The sequence below is a fragment of the Vigna unguiculata genome, chromosome 6 (genome assembly GCF_004118075.2).
Source record: "Vigna unguiculata cultivar IT97K-499-35 chromosome 6, ASM411807v1, whole genome shotgun sequence".
Taxonomy (NCBI): domain Eukaryota; kingdom Viridiplantae; phylum Streptophyta; class Magnoliopsida; order Fabales; family Fabaceae; genus Vigna; species Vigna unguiculata.
In genome coordinates, this window is record NC_040284.1 from 33,772,337 (window position 1) to 33,799,057 (window position 26,721).

Here is a 26,721-nt window from a genome sequence, read left to right on the forward strand (position 1 = left end):
ACTTGTATACCCTTCTTATATTATATATATAATAAATTAGTAATAATAACTAATATATATAATACTTAATAATATACTTAACAATAATTAGTAATCTATTAATTATTAAAAATATATTATGATTAATAATATATTTATTGATATATATATATATATATAATAATTTTTTTATTACTATATATAACATTTATAAATAATAAAAATAGGTATAATAATTATTAAAGTAATAAAAATTTTGTTAAAATTAATATTTTTAATCCATCTAATAATTTTATTTTATTTTTATTAGTAAGAATAATTTAGTAATCTTCAAATTTTATCTATTAAAATATTTTTTTAATCTATCACATCACTTAAATCACTCACTAACTTTCACAAAATTTATCTCAAAATTCAACCACTTTACTCTCTAAATCCACTCAAAAAAATACACATATTATTCCACTCAAATTCATTCTTACACTCTCCCCCAATTCCATCTTTTAATGTGAACACACCCTAAAAGTCAGTTTTGACCTTTTCGTTAATTTACTAAACTAACTTGACCAATTTAATGACATAGAGGTTAATAGACATTTTCAGTCATCAAATCAAAGTAAAGCTCAACAAATTAAAGTAGAACAAAAACTCTACATGAGAGACCAAAGCTTATTTTTGGGCAGTTAAAATTGTTTGAACTGTGCTGAAACTGATGAATGTTAGAAGTATAGGCGAGTAATTTGTAGATATCATCGACAGTTTGGTAAGAGAGAGATCAGATAACTTGGCTGCACTCAACAGCGTCTGTGGCTGTCCTAAATAATTTTTTTTTATGTCATCAATTTGGATCTAGAGGATTCTCATGTGAAGATTTGTTTTGTAGTTAAATAGAAGAGATAATAATAAAACATTATTTAAATGAGGAATAAATTAGTAGAATATGAAATACTATAAAATTTAAATATAGTTCATAATTACAACTTCAACTAGATCTTTATAACAATTTAGACCACACAACATATATCATAAAAAGAAATCTAATTATCATTTTAATATTCTCTAAAGACCACATGATAGACTAATAACCTTATCTTTCACAAAGTTTGTTCTATACTTTCCTCATTAGATGTGTGCAAATGTGAAAGTTGAACGAGGTAGAAGGTAATGAAATTCAAATGATATTTTTCCACCAACTAGGATAGACTTTCAATAAATGATACTAAACAACTCCAATTCCCATCACCTAGTTAGACATTCACCCCTTTGATTAAACAATAATCAAAGCCTCCCTCTGCAAAAACATATTAATTCTTCTAATAACAGTTACCAACAAAATTAGGTCATTAACAATTCTCTGAAAGAGACATATCTGGTTTCTGGCCTTAAAAAAAGCTTGATTCCCAACTCTTGCCCCTTAACTACTGCTTGACTGCAATTCCTTCCAAAAGGCCATCAGCCCTGAAGTTAGCCACGAAGAGTCTTGGATCAACAGGTCCCGGAAGATTGAATGAAAGTGTGAATGGTCCAGGTGGACATAACTTTTGAATTTTCATCTGAAAAACTCGTGCTTGTTTTCTTATCGTTTTTCCACCAGTTACCACCCCTTTGATCAGAACCCTCCCATTAGATTGAACATCACAACTAACCGTACCTGCTACAAAGTATGATGTTAATCAACAATCAAGAAAGAATCAGGGTGTTATGAATTTATCATTAGATTAAGATTGATGGATTTTCTGAAAAAGGAAAACGCGACAAGAATCAGTTGAGACAGATTCTAATTGAAGCCACTTAGGAATTGAAAATGGTCACACTTTCACTATAAACCACTATCTTTTGCTTTACACTTCTGTCCACCCTCCCCTTCATTTTTTTGTTCTTGGTGTTGAAATAGGTATTAGCTTTAATAGAATATCATGTTCATTACTAGAACTAGCACAAGGATTTGGGTTAAAAGGACCCGTTTACTGACTACCCTCATGTCACAATCTCCAACTTTGTCTTCTTTGTAGTGGTTGGTGCTTTCCTCTTCAACCTTCATTTGTATTTTTTCCTTCTCTGTATTTTTTTGTTTGTTTTTTATGTCTTTTTGGAGTGTTTTATTCTGATTATCTGTGTTATGTATTCAATCTTATTACGTAAAATTTAATGAGTTATTTTCTTGTTTATATTATCTTTAATGCATGCACATCACATGTCTAAAATAATGTTCTATACCAAATAGAGAACATGGTCTGCATTACTTTTGTATCGTTTCAATTTTAAACACCCTTAAGAATACACCATCTCTGATTTTCATCAAGCACACCACACCAACTGTACTCATCAACAAATGAAATAAAGTATTTGTTTCTTTCCAAAGGTGACACTACAAGTTGCTCACACACATCAGAATGAACAACTTCTGTAAATAAGAACTAACTAGATTTTTGGATTGTTTTCTAATGAGACAAACTTTACATATCTTATCACGAGCAGACAGTTTAGGCAATCTAATTACCATGCCACTAATGACTAATTGAGTTAAGTTTTTAAAGTTTAATTGATCAAACCTCATATGTCATATCCATAATTTCTGTTTTAAATCAGTAACTTTCGGACACTGTAACTGAGCTGTTTTCATGTTGACTTGAATATCCTATTCTTTGTAAGTGGAGAACTAAGAATCTGTTTCTGATGTGATTAAAATGTTTTCACTAGATCATCCTTCGTGGTGAAGGACAATACTTCCTCCACAAATCATCCAACACTCAAAAAATAAATTTCATTTCAGGAACTTACTATACATATCAATCGGCTAAACTTTCCCTTCCTCTCTTAATCACCAATCAACATATTTCCTGTTCCTTTTGGTGTTACTGTCTGTTTACTAATCACGAGCCTTCATCATATTCACTAACCATTGCACCCTATTAAAATACTCTTCAATGAGATATTTCGCTCTTCTTTTGCAATGTTGATTTTCTTTAAAATCTTTTCAAAGATAGCAGACTCCACACAATGATAAAGTAGACACTTCCTTGTAGTCCTTCTTTTAGGTTGCAACTTTATTTTATTCCATTTGTGGAACTCCCTCTTTCAGAAATTCAAGAAATTCTCAAAAACCAAGACTATGACTTCTATCATCACAACCCATTGATCATTGATCTTGCCATTCATGATTGCCAAAATAATTTGTACTCATTTTTGCAAAAACCATGACAGCACTCTACTGTACTGCTCTGATACTTTTTTTTAAAACATCATCTCTCCCACACTCACACAGGTCCAAAAAGAATGAATTATGAAAAAATTGAAATACTTGTATTCTATTTAATGCTTAGCACTTAATACATATATAGTACTAAGCAAAGGTCTATGTACTGATTTGTACAAGAGTTACAACATGAAAAGAACGAAACAAAAAAACTATCACAAGGAGACTATGGTAGTAGTAGCAGTTCTAAACACTCATATTGTTTGTCCAAAGGAATGAACTTTTAACTAACAGAATAACTATCAGTCCATGATAAAAGCAGGCTACAAGCATAATATTTCTGACTTCTGATCAAGATATAAAAAGATCCATGGTATAATGCATACTCTGGTCATGTTCATTTATGATAAATTGAATAACAATCCCTCCATCAGGACAATAAGGACCTATTTGGATGAAATTTTTCATAAACACTTTCAAGAAAAGAAAAATATAAATAAATAAACTCTTCAAAGTTTTGTATAAGTTTCTCCCGAATCATTAGCTAGGTTTAATTTATGAAAAACATTTCACTTCCTTCTTATTCTCGTTTTTTAAAGGTACTTAAACATACCCTTAGAAATGACAGAAAAACCAGAGTATATAAAGAGAACTTACTGAAATTTTTCTGAACCCCTGGCAAGGAAACTCGGAATAGATATGCCATTTCACCAATACCAATATCCACAATACCAACAGATGGACCAAATAATCCTTTACTGGCTGTCCCTGTTAAAACAAGAGAACAATCCTGATTCCCTACTGCAGTATCAGGAGGAACAGATAGAAGGGGCATGAATATTGGCCCATTAGATTTGCAGGTGCTATTGGAAGGATGAACCTTGACATTATGTTTTGTAGGGAGCACAGGGTCTGGCATTGGCCGTGTATCATCAATATGTTTTCTCTTGTGTCCTTCTTGAAGCTTTTCTGATTCACATTCCATATTTTGAATACTCTCCTGTCTTTTGTTCTTGCAATTGTGACCACCTTCATTTTCCAAACATTCAGTAAGATTCTCCTGTCTTTTGTTCTTGCAATTGTGACCACCTTCATTTTCCAAACATTCAGTAAGATTTAACTCGAGAGTGCTGAGACCAGTTAAAGACTTGAATCTATTTAAATCCTTCTCTTTGATGCATTCAGTAGAAGGATCATCAATTAAAACAATCCCTTTAATAATTCTGAAGCTATCAGGGTACCATTTCTGTTCATGCAGATCCAAAGGGAAAAAACTGGTGAACTGCTTACTATCTGGTGTAAAATCAGTAGAGGGCAAAAATAATTTTCCCTTCAGATACATATGGAACATATTAAGATCTAAGACATGTTCAGGACGAGAATATCTGAGGACATAGTAGTACAATCTCTCCAAGAAAGAAACGGTAACATATGAAGATCCCAAATCGCCCAATGTGTACTGTGGGGATCCAGCCATTAGTCTTTGGGTAACAGAACATCTTGGATCATCAAACTTGACATCAGGTCCCAAATAAGTAGTGATGATGAATTCGATGAGAAATTTTCTATCACTATCAGTTGCTACTGGTTTGACAGACCTTCTCTTGTAAACAATATCTCCTCTGAAATTCATGAGTGCTGCAGATTCATCTGAAACAGCAAAAAGAAATTACAATAATATGTATTTAGTATTATATTTATAGTTTACAATTTATAATAGGCAATGAGAATTAAGGTAAAATACATCGTCCTGTTTTGAATGAATAGATTTATTATGGTGGCCCTGGAATGGCAAGTTGAGAGTCATATCCAGTTATTGGGTTTTGAAGGACTATGGTATTTCTAAAAGAAGGATTTAGGGTTTGGTGAAATAGAGTAAGATAAAAAGTTTGAGTCAGCAAAACCTATGCCTATTATCAATATGAGACAACAATATTCATACATAAAACCCAAATTCCCAAACTCCAATATTCATATATAGAACAATGAGTCTTAAACCTCAATCTTCAAATGCAAAAACAACTAAAAAAATTAGAGAAAGTATCAAGAAACTTACAAAATGGGAGTGTGAGAAGCAGATATGCCTCATGCGGCGCCGCGATTCAATGAAGAGGAGAATGAGAATACGGCTATAGATATATATATATATATATATTAGTTTTATACCATATTATCTGTATAAATAAATTAAAAATAATATAAATCAATTTAAATATAATTTAATTCTTACAAATGTCTAATTTTAAGAAAGTAGTGATTTGTTATTTTTTACTATATATAAAACATTATGGCTCCATGATTCAATCTTAATCCATGTGATCACACATACCTTTTTAATCTTAAACTCCCTATAACTACCATTTCAGTATATAGAATAACAATTAAATTATAATTGAATTTTATTTTTTTATATTTAATTAAAATATATATATAAAAACTATAATCATGAATACTTTGGTATCTAAAGTGAAAATTACTATAAATTTATTAAATGGAGGGTATGTTTAAAAATATATACATCTTTAAATAAATTAATTAATTAAACTCCAAAAGAAATTATCATAAAATATCCTAAATACTTTGTATATTTTTAAACTTACTTGAAAGAGAAAAGTAATGTTTTATTAAAACCAAATATTATAATAAAAATATTAAAAGCAAATATTTTAATTGAAACCTAAAACTATTATAATTTAACTCTTAATACTTATTCTTAAAGAAGAAGAAAAATGAGTTCCGGTATACTTATTTATATATATAAATAGAATGTCCACAAATATGTACAGCAAATAAAAACTTTTACAGTATAAAAAAAAAACAGTATATTGATCACAACTGATTTTTAGATTTTTTACAGTATAAATAAACAATGAGTAGATTGATCTCAACAATTTTTAAATTACATAAATATTGTTATTATTATATTACTACAATAGAATGTTTAAATGATAATATAAAAAAATAATTAGTTACGTAATTAATTTATAAAAATTAAAATATTTTTATAATTAAAATAGTTTCTATTATAATTAAAAAATTATAATTGATTTTTGAAATGATGTTTAAATTAATCATGAACCACCAATATTTTAACTTAAAAAAATGATCTTTAACTAATTAATTGAGATTTCGATTCCAGGTTACAATATAAAATTTGTGCAAATAGTCAGTTAATAGAGAAATATTTTATCAAATTGTATGTAAAATTACAAAACAAAAACATGTAAAACTAGAAAAAGAAAAAAACAACATACAAAAACCTAAAATGATGTCTATAGTACTAGAGTTTACAAGCTTACGTAGAACATTTAAGGGGATAAATTAATACTTACAAAGTATTGGAAAGTAATGAGCATATTTGTCAATTTCCTTCTATTAAAGGAGATAGTTTTTTGTTTTTTTTTTCTTTCAAACATCTTGAAATTAGACATGGTACCATTTTCAAATTCACCTCCATGTCATCCTTAATGAAAAAAGGAAACTAGTTGAACATGTAGAAGTCAAATCACCACTTCATGAAGATAATTCATTTCTTTTGCTTCACATCATTTATGTTTCAATGCAAACATGTAACCTGAAGGAGCATAGAAATTTTTGTTCAAGATTATGATAAGGAGTCAATGATAAATGAAATAAATATGCACTTAGATGGCAAAATTCATATGATAACAAGGTTTTATTAACTAAATACATCACACAATATATTTCACCCAGCTAAAATTATCCAGGTCCAATTTCATATATATATATATATATATATATATATATATATATATATATAAATAAAAGATTAAGAAGTCATCATTAAAAGGTGGAACACACACCACCAAATTCATATCCCCATCAATAATATTGAAAGAGCATGAACTCGGTAACAAAACCCAATAACAATAAGATCACACCAAATTATCTTCATAAAAAAAACAAATATTATAAAAAAATAACTTTTTTTTAAATAACTTGATGTTTTCACCTCCATTTTAACCTATTTCAATAATAATAACTAAGAAAAAGAAAGTAATTTTAAAATTTTAAACAAATTCAACTCCCAAATTTTCCAATTAAATAGATAAATGAAAAGGTACCTTAAAATAAGAGTGAAGAAGAGTTTCAAGACAGAAATCGTGGGTGGATCGAAGTGGAGGTACATGGTCGCGACTAGATCCTTGCAAACAGGTGAAAAAAATTGTCTATGGCACGACCAATCTTACCATTCTCTTCCGACCTTATTGTAGACTTCAATTTTTCTTATTTTTTTTTTTTTCATTTTGTCTTTTGAATTTAGTAAAGGTTTAGTTCACAATTTTTGGAATATGTTTGCTAATAAAATAAATAAATTTTACAAGCGAAAATAATGTCCTGCAGAAAATCAAATCAAACTAAATGTGGGGATATAATATTATAAGCATTAATCTTCTTGTTTTTATAATAAATTTACCAAATAGTTTTTCTTGTTTGGCTACATTTTCTTTGCTTTTTATTTTTCATCCCTACAATTTTAATGAAATCAATATTTTGCACCTTAAAATGCCTCCAAAAGCCAGACTAATGAAAATTAGCAGAGAAATTATCGCAAACATTCACATAGAAGAGATTTAGGGGTAAAATAAAAGCAAATGTATATAGAAAAGAGAGAGAGGGTAAAGAATAAATCATTTTTATAAATAAAAATCAGGAAACTAGGTGAAGATCTCCTTTTGAAACCTAGTTCTTCATCAAGAAATAATGTTTTTTCAATCATAACTTGTGGGCACATGCACCACAAACAGCTTTCATGATCTTCTGTATTGATTTCTTCCTTGAAACGATGTGCTCAGCACCATTTACCTGCTTAAAATTAACCAAGTGGCATAATTCTGATATGATCACAAACCAGGTTTCAGTTCGAGAGACCTCACAGATGAAGCTATATAACGAACAATGATCGCCACCAAGAACTACCTGCAGTTCCTAATTAACAACTTGGTCAGCATTGAAGTTTCCAAAGACACCAAAAGTTGAGATTTTATGGTAAGATTTGACATTACCGACATTACCTCGACGAGCACGAAGACGAGTTTCATGGAAATCAAAGTAGGACCGTGTCCAATCTAGGACTGAACGAATAGGTCTGAATGAAGCCAACTGGTTCCAAATCCAGTTCAAACTGTTTGAGATATCCTCAAACGCAAACCTCATGTCATTCTCATCAACTTGGAAACGGTAATGATAATTAGCATCAGGAGTAACAACTCCTTGCAGCTCGAAGCGGCACACAGGGCAAGTGTTGTGCATGCGCAACCATGGGGTGATGCAGTCAGAATGGTAGAAATGTTTGCATGGCAACTCTCTGACTTCCATTTCAAGCTCAAACTCGTCTTTGCAAATTGGGCAATTGGGGTCACTACCCAAATGGGTTTGCGTCAGTTTCACCACCGGCAATGCTGCAATGGCAGAAGATGCTGCAGGAGGTGGCCCTGGTCGAGTATTATTCTGAATCACCCCATCGATGAAGTCATCTAATAATGTCTCAGTGTGGTTGCTCGGAGGAACCAAGTTCTGTGGTGGGGAAATAGGCCTAGGTGCACGAGTTGGCCTTGGAAATCGGAGTGTAACCCAAGCCTGAGGATCTGCACCATCTTCATTTTCTGTATTTTCTGTTTCCCAGTGTGTGGTTGTGTTTAAGTGGATGTTGTTTTGCCTCCTTAGAGGTGGATCAAGAATGAGGGCCAAGTTATGCAGAAGTTGAGTAGCTGGTGAAGGTTCCAAGTTATTTGGCACGTTCATGAGAAGCCTTGGCCTTGAGATATCAAGCTCATAACGCAGGTGGTGGAAGCAATAGGGGCATGTAGAACCATTATTGTTTGTAAAGGGTATCCTCACGGTTCTTTGGCAATACAGGCACCAGAAATAGTGAAAAGTTCTCGTTCTTCTGACCCCATTCACGACGATGCGAGAACGACCTGTTAGAGACATGTGGATTGAGATGAAAAGGTTGCTGTGTTTTTGAGGAAGAAGCGAGCTTTTTTTGACAGAAACAACGTGGAACTGTTATATGTATTGTGGTTTTGACATGAAGGAGAAAAAAAAAGGGTGCGTGATGAAGAGGAATGACCTAGGATTGGAGGCACAAGAAAGGGATTCCTTTGTTGCAATTGATATCTGGTTTGGTTTTAGTCCTATAATGTCATGCAATCATGTTGCTTTTTTTCTTGGAGAACTGTTTCTCCATTGCACAAGGCAAAGGATGCTTGAATGATAATGGCAAGTTACAGAGAGGTTTTGGTTTCCTTGAGGGTTTGTAGATACATGTGATGCAATACTATATTAAATTGTTGATTGTTAGCACACAGCTTTTCTTTCTTCATGGATGTTTAGTATAGCAACCCTAGACTAGATGCAAAGTAAGGAAGTATTTCATTCAAGTTAACTTGTTTTTAGCTTTTTTTAGTGTTTTAAAAACAAAATGATCAAATAGAATTTTAGAAGGAGTTTTTAATTTTAAAAGTTATTTTTAATTTTTTTTGTTTACACTAAATTGATATAAAGATGTGTATACAAATAGTAGTTCTCACTAAATTAATCTAAAGATGTGAAAATATATGAGAATTTTCTTGGTGAAAAATAAGAGTTAAAATTTATCGAATAAATTTAATTTTAAACTTAAAAACTTCTGTCTTATATTTAGTTTTAAAAAGGTTTAATAAAACACTTTAAAAAGTTAACTTAATTACTTCTGGTTCATTCATGGACAAGGGGATAGGGAGAAAATAAACAGAGATAGATAAATAATAGTAAAAAAGCATGTTAAGTGGATTAATATAATCAATACGTGGATTTATTTTTAATTGTTAAATATTAAGAGGTGAAGAATAAAAAATAAATAACAAAATAACTATTTATCTTATTTTTAACGGATACCATCCTATCTTTAATTGCATTTAAAACATAAACATTGATTTAAGATATCTCAGGACAATTCTTTTGGGTTGATCCATTTAGAAATTTAATTAAAAATAATAAATTTGAATATTAAATAAGAAGAAAAAATTATAAATTTATGATTTAAAGATTTTTTATTAAAGTTGATGTTATTCTTATATGAATCGACTTGTTTTGATAGTGTTAGATCAATCAAGATATTTGAAATATTATCCGTTTTGAAATTTGAGATTCATGTCATAGTTTTTTTACTTGTATTCACTTCTAATGATGAATTTGAAAGTGAATGATCGAATAAATTAGAAAGATTTGAAGATAAAGATTGTGTTATTTATTTTAAAGGATTTAAAGTTAAAAGTGATGAAATTTGAATAAAGTGTGTGAAATAATTGATATATGTTATTGAATAAAAAAAATATTTTAATAGGGTAAGATTTTTTATTTTTTTTTACCAATAGTTAAAATTATATTATTATTATTATTATTTTCTGTGGTCACAAGCTAATTTTTTTTGCATGACTTTTTTTCTTAGAAAAAAAATGGAGAATTTGGTCTCTTTCTAAAGGGCATATGTGAATTCAATCCTTCCCGAGATTTATTCATTCGTCCATCTTTTAGGATGTGTTCGCTTGGTAGGATAAATTTAAGAGAAAGTGTAAAAATGAATTTGCGTTAATTTGAGTAGATGAATATGTGTGCTTTTTTGAGTGGATTTAGAGGGTAAAAAGAGTGGATTTGAAGATGAATTTTATAAAAGTTAGTGAGTGATTTGATTAATGTAATAGATTAAAAAAAGGTTTTAACAGATAAAAATTTGAAAATTACTAAAATATCTTTGATGGTAAAAATTAAATTAAATGATAATTAGATGAATTAAAAATATTAAAATTTAAAAATATAGTAATTATCATTAATTAATATACATATTTTTATTATTATTATTTGCTTTTTAAAAACAAACATGGTCCAAAGAAAGAAAAATCATATTGTCATGGATCAAATTCACTCTGCAATGGATTTGGAAGACCCATCAGTTTAATAAAAAGTGTATTTGGAAATATCATGGATCAGTTCCAATTGTCATGGATCGGTTCCACTCTCACATTTTCTCATGGATTGGTTCCGCCCTCATGGGATCGGATCCCTCTCCACCACCAGCACACATGCACATGAAGAAAACATATTTAATTTGAGGGTAAAAATGTATTTAAATATGTATCTCTCTCAAATGACATCAATTTAATGGGGACCGCAAAATAAATAGATCCCGCAAATCGTCACCTTTTCTTGCTCTCAAACTCACTTAAAGGAATGCAGATTTCACCTCTATTTCATCGTCGTCATTCTCTATGAATAGTTATTCCCCTTCAAATAAACATAGCCTTAATAAGTTGAAGCGGAATAAAAGTTTTATTTAGGATGTTGAGTTTGGAGTTTAGTTATTTCTCTTCAACGTAGCTTCTTTACCCTTTAATTGATATCGAAAACTAAACAGATTTTAATGTTGTGTTAGAAAATCAAATTTTTCATCACTTTAACACATAATCAAACAAATAACCAAACAAACAAGCATATTGCAAATGCATCCTCCAACATAATAAATTGATAGAAATAAACACAATTAAAAGAGAAATGTTTAAAGTAACCGTATTACATTACTCCCTTTAAAAAATGTTAATTAGTTTAGTTAAATAGATTATATTGATTTTGAAAATATTAATTAATTTTTTTAAAAAGATTGTTGCATTCAACGTAATCATTACTAACCAAATTACAAGAACTTCTAAATATGTCTATCACATTATAATGATATTAGCAAATATTAAAATAGTACAATTTAAAAAGTTACATAATTGAATAAAAATAGTATTGAAAATTGTGATAATTATTTTTAAATATAAATTAGCTGTTGGTTTACTTATATTATTAAATAAATAATTATTTTTATTTATTAAAGATAATTTTTTTTAATTTTTATTAAAAGATTATATAAAAAATGTTACTAAATAGTTTATATATATATATATACATATATATATATATATATATATATTAAGAAGTGAAAAAAAATTGTATGTACATATACACATACATGTTTGATAAAAATAGTTGAATTTAATAAAAAAATGAATTTAGCATATAAAAATGTTTAGTTCAAAAAAAGTTATTTAATCGGAGAATGCTAACTAACGAAAGGACACTTGTTAAGAAATAATAAATGTGTTTTGGTATCATCATTTCTACATTGAAAGTTGAAATAATTAAATACAGTAATTAAAATAGTATAAATACATATAATAAATTTTATAAAGACAAAAATACCTTTTTAAATTTGTAGACAATAACTTACTGTTACAAAACAAGAACTTTGGAACTTTTAAGGTCTCTACTAAAAAGAAAAAAATTCAATTAAGTCTCAAATTGACACTTTAATTATTCTTTTTATGTTGTAACATTTTTAGATTTTTAACACTATTTTTTGGTGGGTTTTCTGTTAATTTATAATTTTTTATGTTTTTTTTTAATTTTTAGATGTTTAACACAATTTTTTTTTGTTGATTTTTCTGTTAATTTAAATTTTCTTATATTTAATTTTTAGCAACATTAAAATATAGTTATTTTATCATTTCATTAGTTTTTAATTTTTATTTATGAACATTAAATAAAATATTAAATACACATGTACAAGATTTATGGGCATTTGTGTCCTTTAAAGAAAATAAAGTTGCATTAATGGTTATTAGGTCAGATTTTATTTAATATTACACTTATCTATGTGCTTTTGTAGGATCCAATGAATATTAATTATCCTTAACCAGTGTCCTTAGAGCACTGGTTAGCAAGATCCTATTTAAATATATGAATATATGATGTTATTTAATATATACTAGAGTCCACACAAGCGCGATAAGGTATGTGTGTATGCATTTTTGTACATATGAATGATAATATGTTAATAGTGTAATGTTATTAAGTTAATGTATAAAATAAATTTATATTTATTAAAAATAAAGCGAAATGAATAGATAAATTAATTGTTGATGAATAAAAAAAGAAAAAAAGATAAACACTTTTATAGAAAATAAGTAAAAGTAATCATTAATTTTAAAAAATTTAATAAATAATTATATTATAAAGAGTAAAATTGGTATTAAAGATACATATTATTGTTTATATTTCTTTTTTAACCTTTTTGAATCAAAATTTAGTAAATGTTAATAGTATTCGAAATATGCTGACTAAATAATTAAAAAATTATTTTTTTTATTATGTTGTTAGGAAATGTATATTTTTACGACTTTTAAATACATTTTTAAAACATGTTTAATAAATTTTCTGTTTTACTTTCTCAAACAGTATAGTTAATAAGGCCTAAACATTTCCGGAGACCATAAAACATTCTTATTGGAATTTTAATTTGAAAAATAAAATTAGATCGAAAACCAAAAAAGAAAACAATAATTATTGCTATTAAAAGAGTTTGGAATTTCCAACAAAATAAAAAGGTAGGTTTTAAAGTAATCACATAATAGTTAAAATTATAAAAAAGGGGTTGTAAAGAGAAATTAAAAAAACGCAGTTTTAAAATTAGAGTTAGTGTTTGACCAGAAGGGATTTGAGGGGTGAGAAAATTGGATGTGTTAGAAATTTTGTGGTTGTGGAGAGTGATTAAAGGAAGGTGAAGGCGGCCGAGTGGAGGCGAGTGAACTCAGTGGGTTTACAAATAAGAATTGGGTTTCGGATTGGGTTGTCCTCTTCTCTTCTCTTCTTCCTTCATTCGTTCATTTCTTCTTCTGCTTCTTCTTCTTCTTTTTCTTCTTCAATCGCTTCAATCAAAGTATGAGAAGAACAATTTGTTCGTAGAAGTTGTTGTTCCTCACTATTAGGTCTTTCTTCCATCGCTCTCCCTTCAAACATGCTTCCGGCACTCTCTCAATTCAAGATTAACCATGTCGGGGCTAAATGCTCCCCTAATCCTATTCCCATGCTTCCCACGCTCCACCACACGCGCCGCCCTCTCCTTTGTCGATCCTCTTCATCCTCCGACCTCAGGAATATCTCTGGCCTCAAAATTACCGCCCAGGTCGAAACCGACTCCACCTCTCACTTGGAGCGTTGCTTTAACGCGCCTATCGCTTCCGAGCCTGCCTCTATGAAAGGCGGCCAGTACGGCGCGTTCGGCGCCGTCACCTTGGAGAAATCAAAACTCGATTTATCACAAAAGGAAACCTTTTCTAGCCCTGAGGTAACTCCTCTCCATATTTTTAGTAACTAATTAGGGTTTTATTCCAGAATTTGTCGTTCTCGCAGAAAGTGAATCAGTGTATACTCTAGTTACGGCTTTTCCGTGTTTACAGTACAATTAGCGGTACTTATACTTGTTTTTATTTGTTGTGTTGATCAGATGGAATAGTATCCGCATGAGAAATAACGTGTCAGTGCATGTTTCAGGGTTATCAGTATACGAGAAAGTATCATTAGTTTATTTTTATTTTTTTGTTATTTATCTAACAGTGTTTATCATTTCTGTAGTTACTAGTGGCAAGTGTGGCTGTAGAACTTAGATAGAAGGTGTTGTGTACCAGTCTTAAGTCTAAACTGAGACTGGATTAAACTTTAATGCGATAATAACGTTGTTGCCATAAAGGATTACTGATTGCCAGGGTTTTAAATCAGTCATGGATGCGGTTTCATTGTGTTTATTGATAGTGTGGGAAAGCATGGACAAATGCGTGCGGTTGTAAATACTTGAACAAAATCTTGGTCGTGGACAGTATTTGTAAGATTAATATTTATGCATTTATATATAAATTATTATACATGCATGTAAGATAGTAAATATAAGACAGAGAAAACCATCGTAACACACATCTAATACTCAATAAGCTTAAGTTCATAATTATAGATTTATAAGCATAAAGAGAGTCAATAACTAAGCTGATCCCCGAGGTAGAATTCTTAAATGACAATCAATTATACAAAACAACTTATAATACTGTATTAGTTTTTAGTGCCTACTCCAGAACCACTTGATACAAAATACATGATGTGAACATCAGACAATAGAGTAAAGTGCTGTTAACATCAAGCTGGTTGCAACTCCAGAACCACTCAACATCTTAACAGAGCTGTATCTCGCACAAATATGGAGAGAAAACGGCACAAACCAAGGCAGAAAGAAACAAGAAAGAGGCAACGTTGGCATGGGCGAGAAAATATCTGATGTAGTGGAGGGGACGCTCTGGTTGTGGTGGTTTGTGCAACAGAATATGGGGAAGGTTTATGTGAAGTTGAGAAGACGTAGATAGGATGTGTTTTCATTATTTAGGATTAGGGGCTTGGGTTTTATGGGCTTAGGCTTTTAGAAGCCTTTAAAGAGAAAACAAAATGCACGATTCCACAATTTTATGCTCTTCTGCAACAATTCTACCGAGTTTGAAAATTTCCAATTCTGCCCATGGATGTACTCGCCCAGCAACAGTAGACTGACAGAATTGTGCCCTTCTCTGAGTTGAGGCTCGATTCTGACTACCATGAATGTTACTTGTTCTAGACCCTAGAACAATGTGGTATGGCTCAGTAGCTACCCTAATTGAATTATTTACTCCCAGACATTAACAATGGTATATTTATCAGAAGCTTGTACAAGCTCCCACTAAAGGTAATTTTTCATGATTATGTATGCTATAAAACCGCATCAACATTAGGCTTGTTTCTTGATTCTTAGCTATTTTTTGAGTTTCCATCTTTCGCTCTAAGCCCCTGCCTATGCATCTCCAATTAATATTTTAATTTTAGGTGCATAATGTTCTGACCAGAAGTTATGTAGAGAGGAAATGTCTCCGTTCGTTCTTTTATGTTATCTCCTGAATTTATTAACTTGTAATGAGAGTCTTTACAGGACCAGATTGGTCAGTAGGTGATGCTATGCTGGATCCTTTTAATGTTGTTGATTATGAATGCGTAAAAATGATGATATTTAGTTTAATCTTACTGTTTGGTTTGAACTCTGTATCTGAATTTTCAGTATTGCCTACATGGCCTATGTATTTACTTTGTGGGTGGCGACTTGCATTACATGAGTGATTTTTTAATGTTTTCATTAGCAAGCTTAATATCTCGAAGTTCAGTAATACTCCCAAAAATTTAAAATAAACCAAGTCCAATGGTATTGTGTAGTCCATGTAGCTGAGATTTATTGTTAGTATTTAGAAATTCCTTTTTGGTCTTTTGTTTGCAGCTAGCTACTGGGGGAGGTGGTGGAGATATTGGAAAGAAAATCAATCATGGTGGTGGTGATGGAGGTGATGATGATGGTGACGACGATGATTACTTTGATGACTTTGATGAAGGTGACGAGGGAGATGAGGGTGGCTTGTTTAGGAGACGAATACTTTTTGAAGAGGTTAGACATACTGTTCATTTTATGTAATAAGTATTTCCCCCTTTATGAAGTATACAACTTTTCATGGCTTTCATTTGATGTTTCTTCAAGAAATGAAACTCATTCTGTCTTTGTTGTAGCTATTTGACCGAAAGTTTGTGGACGCTGTGTTAAATGAGTGGCAAAGGACTATGATGGATTTGCCTGCAGGGCTTCGGCAAGCTTATGAAATGGTACCATAATTTTCAGTTTAATTTTAGTTGTTTAGTCCATTACGCATAGGGCTGCATACTGACTGAAATTTGTTGTATAGGGGTTGGTTAGTTCAGCTCAAATGGTAAAATTTCTCGCAATCAATGCAAGGCCAACCACCAGTAGGTTTATTTCCCGAACACTGCCTCAAACACTATCAAGGTCTTTCATTGGCAGGTAATTTCAGTTATGGCCTGGTTGTAGTCTTGAAATATTTTATTCTAATATAAGAACATTTGGGATCTAATGCCTCACATTTAACCCCAATTTTTTTTCTCCTGAAATCATTAGGATTTAATTTGATTTTATCTTTAGTGATTCTATTTTAATTCAGGTAATTCAGGTAATTAGCAAGAGTTTAAATTGCAGTATGTTGGCTCCAATTATTATTTTATTTTAGAGAATGAGTTTGTGAGTTGGAAGAGTACTTTTGCACCTAGAATTAAGGTTTTTTCCCCTTCCCCCTTCATTCCCATTAGATCTATTGAACTTTGAGCTTTCGTTTTGGAGTGAATCTTTGTATACACTACTATCTCGTATATTCATCTTTTTTTGTGCAGGTTGCTTGCAGATCCTGCATTCTTGTATAGGTTTGTATTGGAGGAGGTAGCTACAGTGGGTTGCTCATTGTGGTGGGAGTTAAAAAATCGGAAAGATAGGTGTGTTTATGCATTTAAAACCGTTTGGAAGTTTGTCTGGTATTCTTAATGATGAATTATAATAATAATTTTTAACTTGAATTTGAATCTAGGATAAAGCAGGAGTGGGATCTTGCACTTGTGAACGTGCTGACAGCGGCAGCATGCAATGCACTAGTTGTTTGGTCCCTTGCTCCTTGTCGATCATATGGGAACACATTTCGGTTTGATTTACAAAATACATTGCAGAAGCTTCCAAACAACATATTTGAGAAGAGCTATCCACTTAGGGAATTTGATTTGCAAAAGAGAATCCAATGCTTTTTGTTCAAGGCTGCTGAGTTGTGCATGGTTGGTTTGAGTGCTGGTGCAGTACAAGGTGCATTGTCAAACACTTTGGCCAGTAAAAAGGAGGGAAGGTGTGCAGGATTGAAACTCAACCTTATTTTTTATAGTATTCAATTCATTTAATTTTTTAATTAACCCTTGAGTTTTACCCACGATTGATCAAATCACGAGTGCTAAATACTAATGTTAATCCTTGCATGTGTTGCGCCTGCAGATTATCTGTTACAGTCCCGAGTGTGAGCAGTAATGCGCTTGGTTACGGTGCTTTTCTCGGAATTTATGCTAACCTTAGATATCAACTGTTATGTGGGTTTGATAGAGCAATGATGACCCATTTTGATGTTATTGGAGTTGCCCTGTTCTTCAGCACAACATTCAGGTGTGGTTTTTTCTCTGTCGAATAAGTTGTTCACCCTGAATCCGTTTTACCATTTTGTTTTAATGTAAGTTACATGGTAGAGGAAGAAATTATTTTAAGATCTGTTGTTTGAAAACTTATTCCCAATTTTATGCAGGTTCTTGAATGTTCAGTTAGGAGAGACTTCCAAGCGTGTATGGCTTGGAGTTGAGGCAGATCCACTGGCTCAGTCGGATGACCTCTTGAAAGTCTACAACAGGACGTCTGAGAATGTAGAAAACCAATCCTCAAAATGGTTTATATCAAAGAATGCGGTTGTTTCTGGGCTTGGGCTCCTGGGCATCAAACAAAGGAATGCAGACGGGGCAGGTGCAGAATCTTCAGCTCCTAAAGCTCGGCGAAAAAGGATTGTTCGGAAGAAGGTTGCGGCGGGTTCTGCTTGATGTGACGTTGTCCAATTTTGCTCTTTCCTACTTCTGGAGTATCCTTGGGCGGTTCACTGGCTGCTCCATACTAAGTTGGGGATTAATTAGTGGACCAACATTTTTTTATCACATTAACTGAGATTTCAGGAGGGTTTTGTTTCTAAATTTTGTAGGAAGTCTTATATTCATCGTTTGCGTTTTGCTATCTGATTCTGTACTATATATTTTGAATCTATTCAATAAAGTAGAGCAAGTATTTTCTTTTTCACCTTAGTCAAAAATCTTGTTATGTCAATGCAATTGACACAAATATAGTTCTTGTTCTCGTCTCATTCGAGTTTCATAGATTTCCTAGCCTCACGAACGAATGTTCTGAACTCGAAGAATCTTCCTAATCTTGGATTTCATGAAAAAAAAAGCAATAAAATTATACATTGAGGTAAGTCAAACGACAAATACGAGAAGCATATGGAAAGTAGAATTACATGAAACAGGAGTTAAAAAAATGCAATTATATGAAATAATAGAAAAGCAGAAGAGGGGAAGGAAGTGACGGAGAATTGAAAGCATTATATGAAAGGGAAGGGAAAGGTAAATTGGTTTGGTAATATCCAGAATGAGTTTGTTGTCAGTGGTGGAGTCGTGGGTGGTGTACCAGCCAAGCATCCTGAACTTCACATGGAACCCTCCTCACACCCCTTTCTCCTCCCCTCTCTTCCTCACTCTCTCAATCATCACCTACCTCTCACTCACTCTCCTCCTCTACCTCATCCCTCTCCCACCCTTCCCACCTCGCCTCCTGAAGCCCATCACCGCCGTCCACAACCTCACCCTCCTCCTCCTCTCCCTCCTCATGGTGGTGGGCTGCGCCCTCACCCTCCTCACCCACACCCCCCACCTCCGCTGGGCCATCTGCTTCCCACCCGCCACACCCCCCACCGGGCCCCTCTTCTTCTGGGCCTACGTCTTCTACCTCTCAAAGTTCCTAGAATTCCTTGACACCCTGTTCATCATCCTGTCCCGCTCAACCCGACGCCTCTCCTTCCTCCACGTCTACCACCACTCCACGGTGGTCCTGATGTCCTACCTCTGGCTTCAAACCTCCCAGTCCCTCTTCCCCATCGCCCTCCTCACCAACGCCTCCGTCCACGTCATCATGTACGCCTACTACTTCCTCACCGCCCTCTCCTTCCGCCCCTCCTGGAAGCGCGCCGTCACCGACTGCCAGATTGTCCAGTTCCTCTTCAGCTTCGCAATCTCTGCCCTAATGCTCCACTACCACTTCTCCACCTCTGGATGCTCCGGAATTTGGGGCTGGTGCTTCAATGCCCTCTTCAACGCCTCTCTCTTCGCCCTTTTTCTTGATTTTCATCTCAAGAGTTATGCTAACAGGACCAACACCACCAACAACAAACACAAGGACTCTTGATCATTCCCCACACCATCTTCAGTAAGACACAATATAATTATTTGTTTGTTGTATTTCAATTTCAATGACACTGCTACTTCTCTCATTTTCTTTCTCTTGCCTTACAATTCAACCCATCAAAACATTTTTATTGTCTAGATTGAACATTCATTAGTGTTACAATAACAGTTAAACCCTCATACCAGTTGTATGTTTCATTTTGCTCCCTGATTCCAACACCCAAATGGACGTTCTCCTGGTAAGTTTTGGGTACCACTTTTGCAATAAATGTTGATAAAAAAATTACGACTTCAACAAGCTAGCTAAAGTGTTCTGTTTCAACACAAATCTAAATTTTTTTCTTTATTTAGTATTTCTGTCTTGGTTGACCTCCATCCTAAAAATCTCTGTTGTTGAGAATCTGTGCCTTGAAAATTTGAGTTTTGATGCATACCGTCATCCTTTTCTTCTTCACTTAGATTATGTTATTAGATTATTTGAAATTTGCAGAGAATTTAGTTTTGAATAATATTTTAGTCTTTTAAATTACAATAAACACAATGTTAATCTGTTAAATTTACTGTATAAATAATATTTTAGTCTTTTAAATTACAATAAATACAATGTTAAATTTTGAATCAATGCTTATTGTTTTTTAACGTATATAAGCTAGTGTATTATGGTTATGTTGGTTGTTTTATCATGTTTATAAAATGATTTTGGATAAAGGTATGCTATTTTATTTTTGTGATTCAGGCTTAAGAAACGGTTCTGTTCTCTTTAATCATCCGTTAGCTTTAGAATTAGAAGAACAAAACTGCAACCTTTGACCTTAGACCAAGTTTTTTATATGAGAACTGTTAGAATCAACCCTTAAATCTTAATAACTAAATTTCAACAAGTAACTAAGTTGTGAAACAATATTAAGAAATGATAAAAGAACCTTTTGAAGGTAAATTTAATTAATGATTTATGAGTTTACACATCATAAGTGATCACGACCAAAATACTCCATTTGTGTCGTTTTTTTGGGCCGTTTTTTATTTGGGGCCTGCGAACTAACTTGCATAGCCTGTCTTGCACTAACACTAATAAAATCAATGAAAAAAAAAATGAATGAGTTTTGACTAAGGTGGTAACTTGGACAAATTTTTCAAAACCATAAATTAAGGGTATAAGTAACCTTCGTTAAGTCAAATTTTGTCTGATCCAAAAACATTTAATTGAATTTTATTGGACTATATCAAGTTTACGAAGTAAAACAATTACCACTTCCTAAAATATGTATAATTTTTTTTTCGGGTGCTTTATTTTTTAAGGTAATGAGAATATTTATAATACATAAATAATATTTTTATAAAATTTAAAATTACTTTTTATGGTAAATTTATTAAACCATTAATATATTATTATTTATTTATTAGATAGTTGTCTTCCGTTGAGTTTGTCGGATTTAAAATTTATGAATTCACTACTGGAAATATTTTAATTGAGTGTATTAAAAAAAAATCAATTAAATCCGTTCACTTCAACTCAATAAAAACTTAGGGATCATAGAATTTATAAGTTGAGGGTAATTCACTTTTACTTCTACTAATTAACAAACGTGATTAACTTAATTTTCATAGTTAAAAACTTCTTGGTTTACTTATTATATATAGGGAATGAAGATTGACCCGTTTGCCAGAAATGAGTTGTTACGGATAGATACGCATAAAATTTGAGTTATAATTTTTTTAATTTCAAATTTAAGTAATAGTTTTGTATTATTTGTTACATATAAAAAAGAAAAAAAATATTGTAGTTATATACAAAGAGAATTCTTTTCTTTTGTATATCTAATTCATATTTCTATTTTATCCTATAAAATATAATTGTTGTTAGAATAACCGTTATTTTGATTTCTTTTCTAATAAGACACAATTATAATTAGTAAAAAGAGAAAATTATAAACTAAAATATAATTTTTGAATTACTTTTATACTGTTAAATATCAGTATCTTTATTTTTAATAAATTAGTATATTTTAATTATAAAAGTTAAAGTAATTAATATAATTTATATTGTTTTGTGAAGTCATAACACAACATTCGATATAAACAAAAAAAGAAAACGCAAATTAAAATTATTTATAATAATTTATTTTATTTGATGAAACATATTTTATATTTTTTTTCTCATTTTAAATACAATGCAGATACAAGAAAAATAAAAACTAAATATCAAAAGTTATTATATAAACATATTAAGGATTTAATAAATCTTAAATTCTTATTTATTCGATAAAAGAGTAAAGAGAAAGTTAATCTTTTAATTTTCCTTTTATAACATTCAAGATTTAGGTTTAATAAATTTTATAATAGTGTAATAATTTAAATTATGTTATGCTCACTTAAAGCAATTTCATAATATATAATATATAAATGAGGAGCAAACCTCATCTTACAAGTCAGTTTTGTGGAACTGCGTTAGGCTTAAAGCCCACTTTTAACATGGTATCATATTTAAATCGCTTTTCGCATTTTCTCCTTTCTTGTTGATTTTCTGTCATGGCGAAAAATTTCTCTTTGATTCTTCAACAAGAACGTGAATTTAAGGCTATTTTTATTCTACTTCTCAAAAGTCTATTGCCAATCTTGCCTTTCACAAGGGACTTGGGCAACATTTTCGCGATGGTTTCTTTGGCAATTGTGGACGGGGATGCTTTACTCGGTCCTGTGGTCACAATCCCAAGTATTGTGACCATTGTCACCGAACTAATCACACCTCTGGTAATTGTTGGATTAAGCATGGCCTGCCTCTAGGTTATCACCAAAACACCAAAGTCCATCCACCTTCTTACACGCTCTATACTAGTATGGTTGATATTGCCTCATCTTTGTCGATCTTTGTGCCAAGAAGGATGATAAAGTTGTAGCTCAGTTTGGTTTCTCTAGAGAGTAGTATGAAACTCTTATCACCTTGATCCAATTGTCTCAAAATGATTCTTTCACAATTGTTGTTCATCAATGTAGTACCAAATCCACAGGTTTTGTTTTTCCCTTTTCTTCTTGGATTTTAGATAATGGTGCTACTGACCATGTTTGTCCTTTTAAATCTTTATTTCAAAATTTCAAACATATTTCTCCTATTTCTATACAATTATCCAACCAAAAATCTATCATTGCTAAATTCTCGGATACCATTGTCTTGATCAATCTTATCCTTCATAACACCCTTTTTGTTCCTGAATTTCTACAAAAAAAATTGAAATTATCGACGAAATTTTACCAACAAATATAATTTTGTCGGTAAATTTGAATTACCGACGAATTTTACCGATGGTAACATATTTCATTTATCGACAAAAATATTTGTTGATAAAATCTGTCGGTAATTCAATTTTTTTTACTGACAAATTTATCGACGAATTTTTTCGTTAGTAAAAGAAGCGAGAATTCGTCGATAATTTAAAATTTTTTATCGACAGATAAATTCGTCGGTAAAAGAAGTGGGAAATTTCTGGCCCAAATTTGAATTACCGACAAATTTTTCTGTCGTCAAATCTGTCGATACTTACATAACTCAAAATTTGTCGATAATTTAATTTTTTTTGATAAATTTACTGACGAATTTATCCGTCGGTAAAAGGAGCAGGAATTTTCCCGCACAAAGCTCACCTTAGAAGAAGAAGAAGAAGGAGAGTGACATTAAAAAGAAGAAGCAATGACGATTGTTGAATGTCAAACCAAATCCAGGTAAAAACACAAGAGTCACGCATTAAAAAGAGGAAAACAATGGTTACTGCAATTTTTCGGTTGAAACGAAAGAAGGAAAACATTGGGAAACACTAGTTCCCTGTTAATGAAAGTTGGATGTTGTTGGATGCTTCTTGCAAGAATAAATAAATTATTAGCAAATAGATTAGGATATTCTAGTACCTTGTGCGAGACTTTACTTAGTAGCAGCCATTGCCGCTTTATTCACCTGTATAGCCAATACAATCAGCATCTCTTGGTGTCAAAATAATCAAAAAAGCATATTATATACATACATATACAATATAATGATATGAGCACTAAAGAGACATTGTAAGAACATCAATAAAGATCATAGATAAACTAGTGCAGCAAGATCCGAGCTACTTAGATTTTGACATGCTTGCATGACATCAATTGGCCTATCCCTTATAAAAGCTTTCAAGATCAAAACTCGCTCTTTAGGACTCGGAAGAGGGACATGGATATGTTTACCTAATTGACCATGCCATATGAAAGCATGATCAATCACCCTTAACCTGCAAAAATGAGAAGCTAACTTAAATATGATGTGATGTATAGTGAAATAACTAGAATGGTGAATAAAATGTATAGAAAAGATGTAAAGAATAATTCTGATGTACCATATATATACATACAAGAGTGCTATAATTCCTCATCTACTAAAGGAATGAGTGCACAGATTTGCACATATTTGCTCACAAATATAATAATGCCTAAATTATAGATAATACAATATTTGACATATCTTAACAAAATGTACTTGTTTGTAGCACCAATCAAAAAAACACTGCTTCTTTCATGTCTCGCCTCATCCAATTCAGTAAACAACTGCATATTCATATTGTCATGTTTCTATCTTGTTATTATGACTACACAATTTCATTACAAAAGACTACTAATTATTTTACCCACCCAGCTCTTCATTCAATAACTAACCCCATAACCTCCACCACGTTCTCTTGTTAAAACATCAACCTGAAAATGGCATGGTCAATTGGGTTCGGGAGTCGCTACCATAGTTTATTCTGGAAAATTAAAGAAAAATCTTAAAAAAAAATAGTCTTCGAAACCAAATTGGATTCGAGAGTCGATTACATGTGGGGAAGGTATTAGCATCTCACAACGCCCGTCTTAAGACGGTTCCCTCTTTAATTAAGTGTGCAAGATAAAATTTGATGCTTAAAATATTTGTTGTTCCCTTAAAAAATCAAACAAAATAAAAAAAAACACATATGAAAATAATAAAGATTAAACAGAAAAATATTTTTTTTATTTTTTTACCCGACGAGGATTGTACCTCGCTCCTACATATTTCCATTTGGAAAATTAGGGATAACGTAGTTCTTTATAAAAATTTTGTTTGATATTATTATTATTTTCTTAATTTTAGATATATATATATATATATATATATATATATATATATATATATATATATATATATATATGTCATTTTCTTATATGTCATGGTTGGAGTGTAAACAACAAACACTGAGAATGAAAGTATGTACAAAACTTTGGGCCCATGAAAATAGTATGATAATTAAAAACATATTAGATTCTTCCTTCTCTTTTTTTTTCTTTTTTTTATTTTTTCTTTTTTTTTTCATGGTAGAATTAAAGTTAAAAAACCTACCATCAATCAAAATATATTTTTTTATTTTATTATTTTTTACAAAACAAATGCATTCACCTTAACAAAATGCGGTATTGACAATATATATATATATATATATATATTAAAATTTTGGTTTTTAAAATATGCTTTAAGAAAATAAAAAATTAGAATATTAATATATTATCGAAAGTCGACTTTTGAAAGTCAAAATATATTATCAAAAGTCGACTTTCAGAAGTCAAAATATATTATTGGAAGTCGACTTCCAAAAGTCAAAATATATTACCAGAAGTCAATATATTACCGAAAATGACTTCCGAAAGTCAATATATTACTGAAAGTCAACTTCGAGAGTTCAAAATATATTACCAGTTGACTTTCATAAATATTATTTCTGGGGTTTAGATAGTCAAAGTTAAAAGGGTATTTTAGGTAGTTTTGTAAAATTTGGGAGTATTAAAGAAATTGTTGGAGGTACAGGGAGAAACAACCTAAATGAATACATGCACAATGATCAATGAGAGATTCAATCATGCAAAGACAAAAATCAAAAGTTTTAGAAAAAGAACATGAAACTGATAAGAGAATTTAAATATACTTACATAGATAAGGCTGACATAAATTAGTGAAAGAAAATAAAATTCATCCAAAAATATAATTGCAATTTAAAAAAAGTACTACCTTACACTCTTCAGGATATTTTATCCGGTCTACGATGTGCCTTTTAAACTCCTCTTTCATTAGATTAGGTCCTCCTCTCACGTCTTCCCATTTTACATCAGAAAGGGTAAAGAAACCTTCACTCCTTAATGGAGGTATTACTTCTTTGTATGCCTTTTGTATAAATGTCCAGATAAATACATTATTAGCAAGAGAGACTGAATAATTTTGATGGTGTCTTACTTTTACAACCAAAAAGAGTTAAATAAATTGTGTTTTATGATCAATCTTCATCCATGTAATTGTCTTTGAATGTGCTACTTCAATTTTGCACGGCATATTTGAGATATATGATAAAGACAGGAGTGGAAAAATTGATCCATTAGAATTAAGAGATGCTTTGTATGGTATTGATTATGTTGTGCCTAGTTTAGTTCTATAATTGAATTTGTGTTCAGTCCAACAATGCTGATTTTTGTTGTTTATACATTGTATTACTCTATAAATGTTAACTTTTGTTGAATTGGAACAAGACTAAATAAAAGTGAAAATGCATATGGTGTTTTGTTGTGTTTTCTTTTCAATTATTTCTATTTTTTCTTATGTTTAGGATGAATTTTTTTTCTAAACAAAGGCTCATGGGCTAGTCCTAACCCATAGGACTTTGTGGGCTTTTTGGTCCTGTGGGTTTTTCTAGCCTCAACCCACGTGGGGCAGGGTCAAACCATGAGAAATGAGCTAATTTGACCGGTCTAATTGAGATTGCAATATG

At 31.3% G+C, this 26,721-nt stretch overlaps 4 protein-coding genes across 7 annotated transcripts; 2 read left to right on the forward strand and 2 right to left on the reverse strand.

Annotated features, from left to right (window-relative positions):
* Positions 1-953: 953 nt before the first annotated feature.
* LOC114189225 (increased DNA methylation 3) lies at positions 954-5,306 on the reverse strand. Of its 3 annotated transcripts, none has more exons than XM_028077942.1 (3): positions 5,232-5,306; positions 3,833-4,825; positions 954-1,630 (listed from the first exon to the last, which is right to left on the reverse strand). In XM_028077942.1, the coding sequence occupies exons 2-3, from the start codon at positions 4,806-4,808 to the stop codon at positions 1,398-1,400; spliced, it is 1,209 nt and encodes a 402-aa protein (XP_027933743.1). In that variant the 5' UTR covers positions 4,809-4,825; positions 5,232-5,306; the 3' UTR covers positions 954-1,397. The 3 variants fall into 3 exon arrangements, with proteins under 3 accessions (XP_027933743.1, XP_027933741.1, XP_027933742.1); XM_028077940.1 differs by having other exon boundaries at positions 954-1,633; XM_028077941.1 differs by lacking the exon at positions 5,232-5,306 and adding an exon at positions 4,920-5,047 and having other exon boundaries at positions 954-1,633.
* Positions 5,307-7,820: 2,514 nt separating this feature from the next.
* Positions 7,821-9,166, reverse strand: LOC114189152 (E3 ubiquitin-protein ligase RING1-like). Of its 2 annotated transcripts, none has more exons than XM_028077857.1 (2): positions 8,212-9,166; positions 7,821-8,116 (listed from the first exon to the last, which is right to left on the reverse strand). In XM_028077857.1, exons 1-2 carry the CDS (start codon positions 9,128-9,130, stop codon positions 8,082-8,084), a joined length of 954 nt encoding a protein of 317 aa, XP_027933658.1. In that variant the 5' UTR covers positions 9,131-9,166; the 3' UTR covers positions 7,821-8,081. The 2 variants fall into 2 exon arrangements, with proteins under 2 accessions (XP_027933658.1, XP_027933657.1); XM_028077856.1 differs by having other exon boundaries at positions 7,821-8,125.
* Positions 9,167-13,724: 4,558 nt separating this feature from the next.
* On the forward strand, positions 13,725-18,775 carry LOC114187319 (protein RETICULATA-RELATED 1, chloroplastic). The gene is made up of 8 exons (XM_028075540.1): positions 13,725-14,342; positions 16,338-16,502; positions 16,622-16,714; positions 16,795-16,910; positions 17,294-17,392; positions 17,485-17,790; positions 17,934-18,098; positions 18,235-18,775. The coding sequence occupies exons 1-8, from the start codon at positions 14,013-14,015 to the stop codon at positions 18,518-18,520; spliced, it is 1,560 nt and encodes a 519-aa protein (XP_027931341.1). The 5' UTR covers positions 13,725-14,012; the 3' UTR covers positions 18,521-18,775.
* A 245-nt stretch (positions 18,776-19,020) lies between these two features.
* LOC114187320 (elongation of fatty acids protein 3-like) lies at positions 19,021-20,016 on the forward strand. Its single transcript, XM_028075541.1, has one exon. It carries the CDS (start codon positions 19,119-19,121, stop codon positions 19,929-19,931), a length of 813 nt encoding a protein of 270 aa, XP_027931342.1. The 5' UTR covers positions 19,021-19,118; the 3' UTR covers positions 19,932-20,016.
* Positions 20,017-26,721: the final 6,705 nt, after the last annotated feature.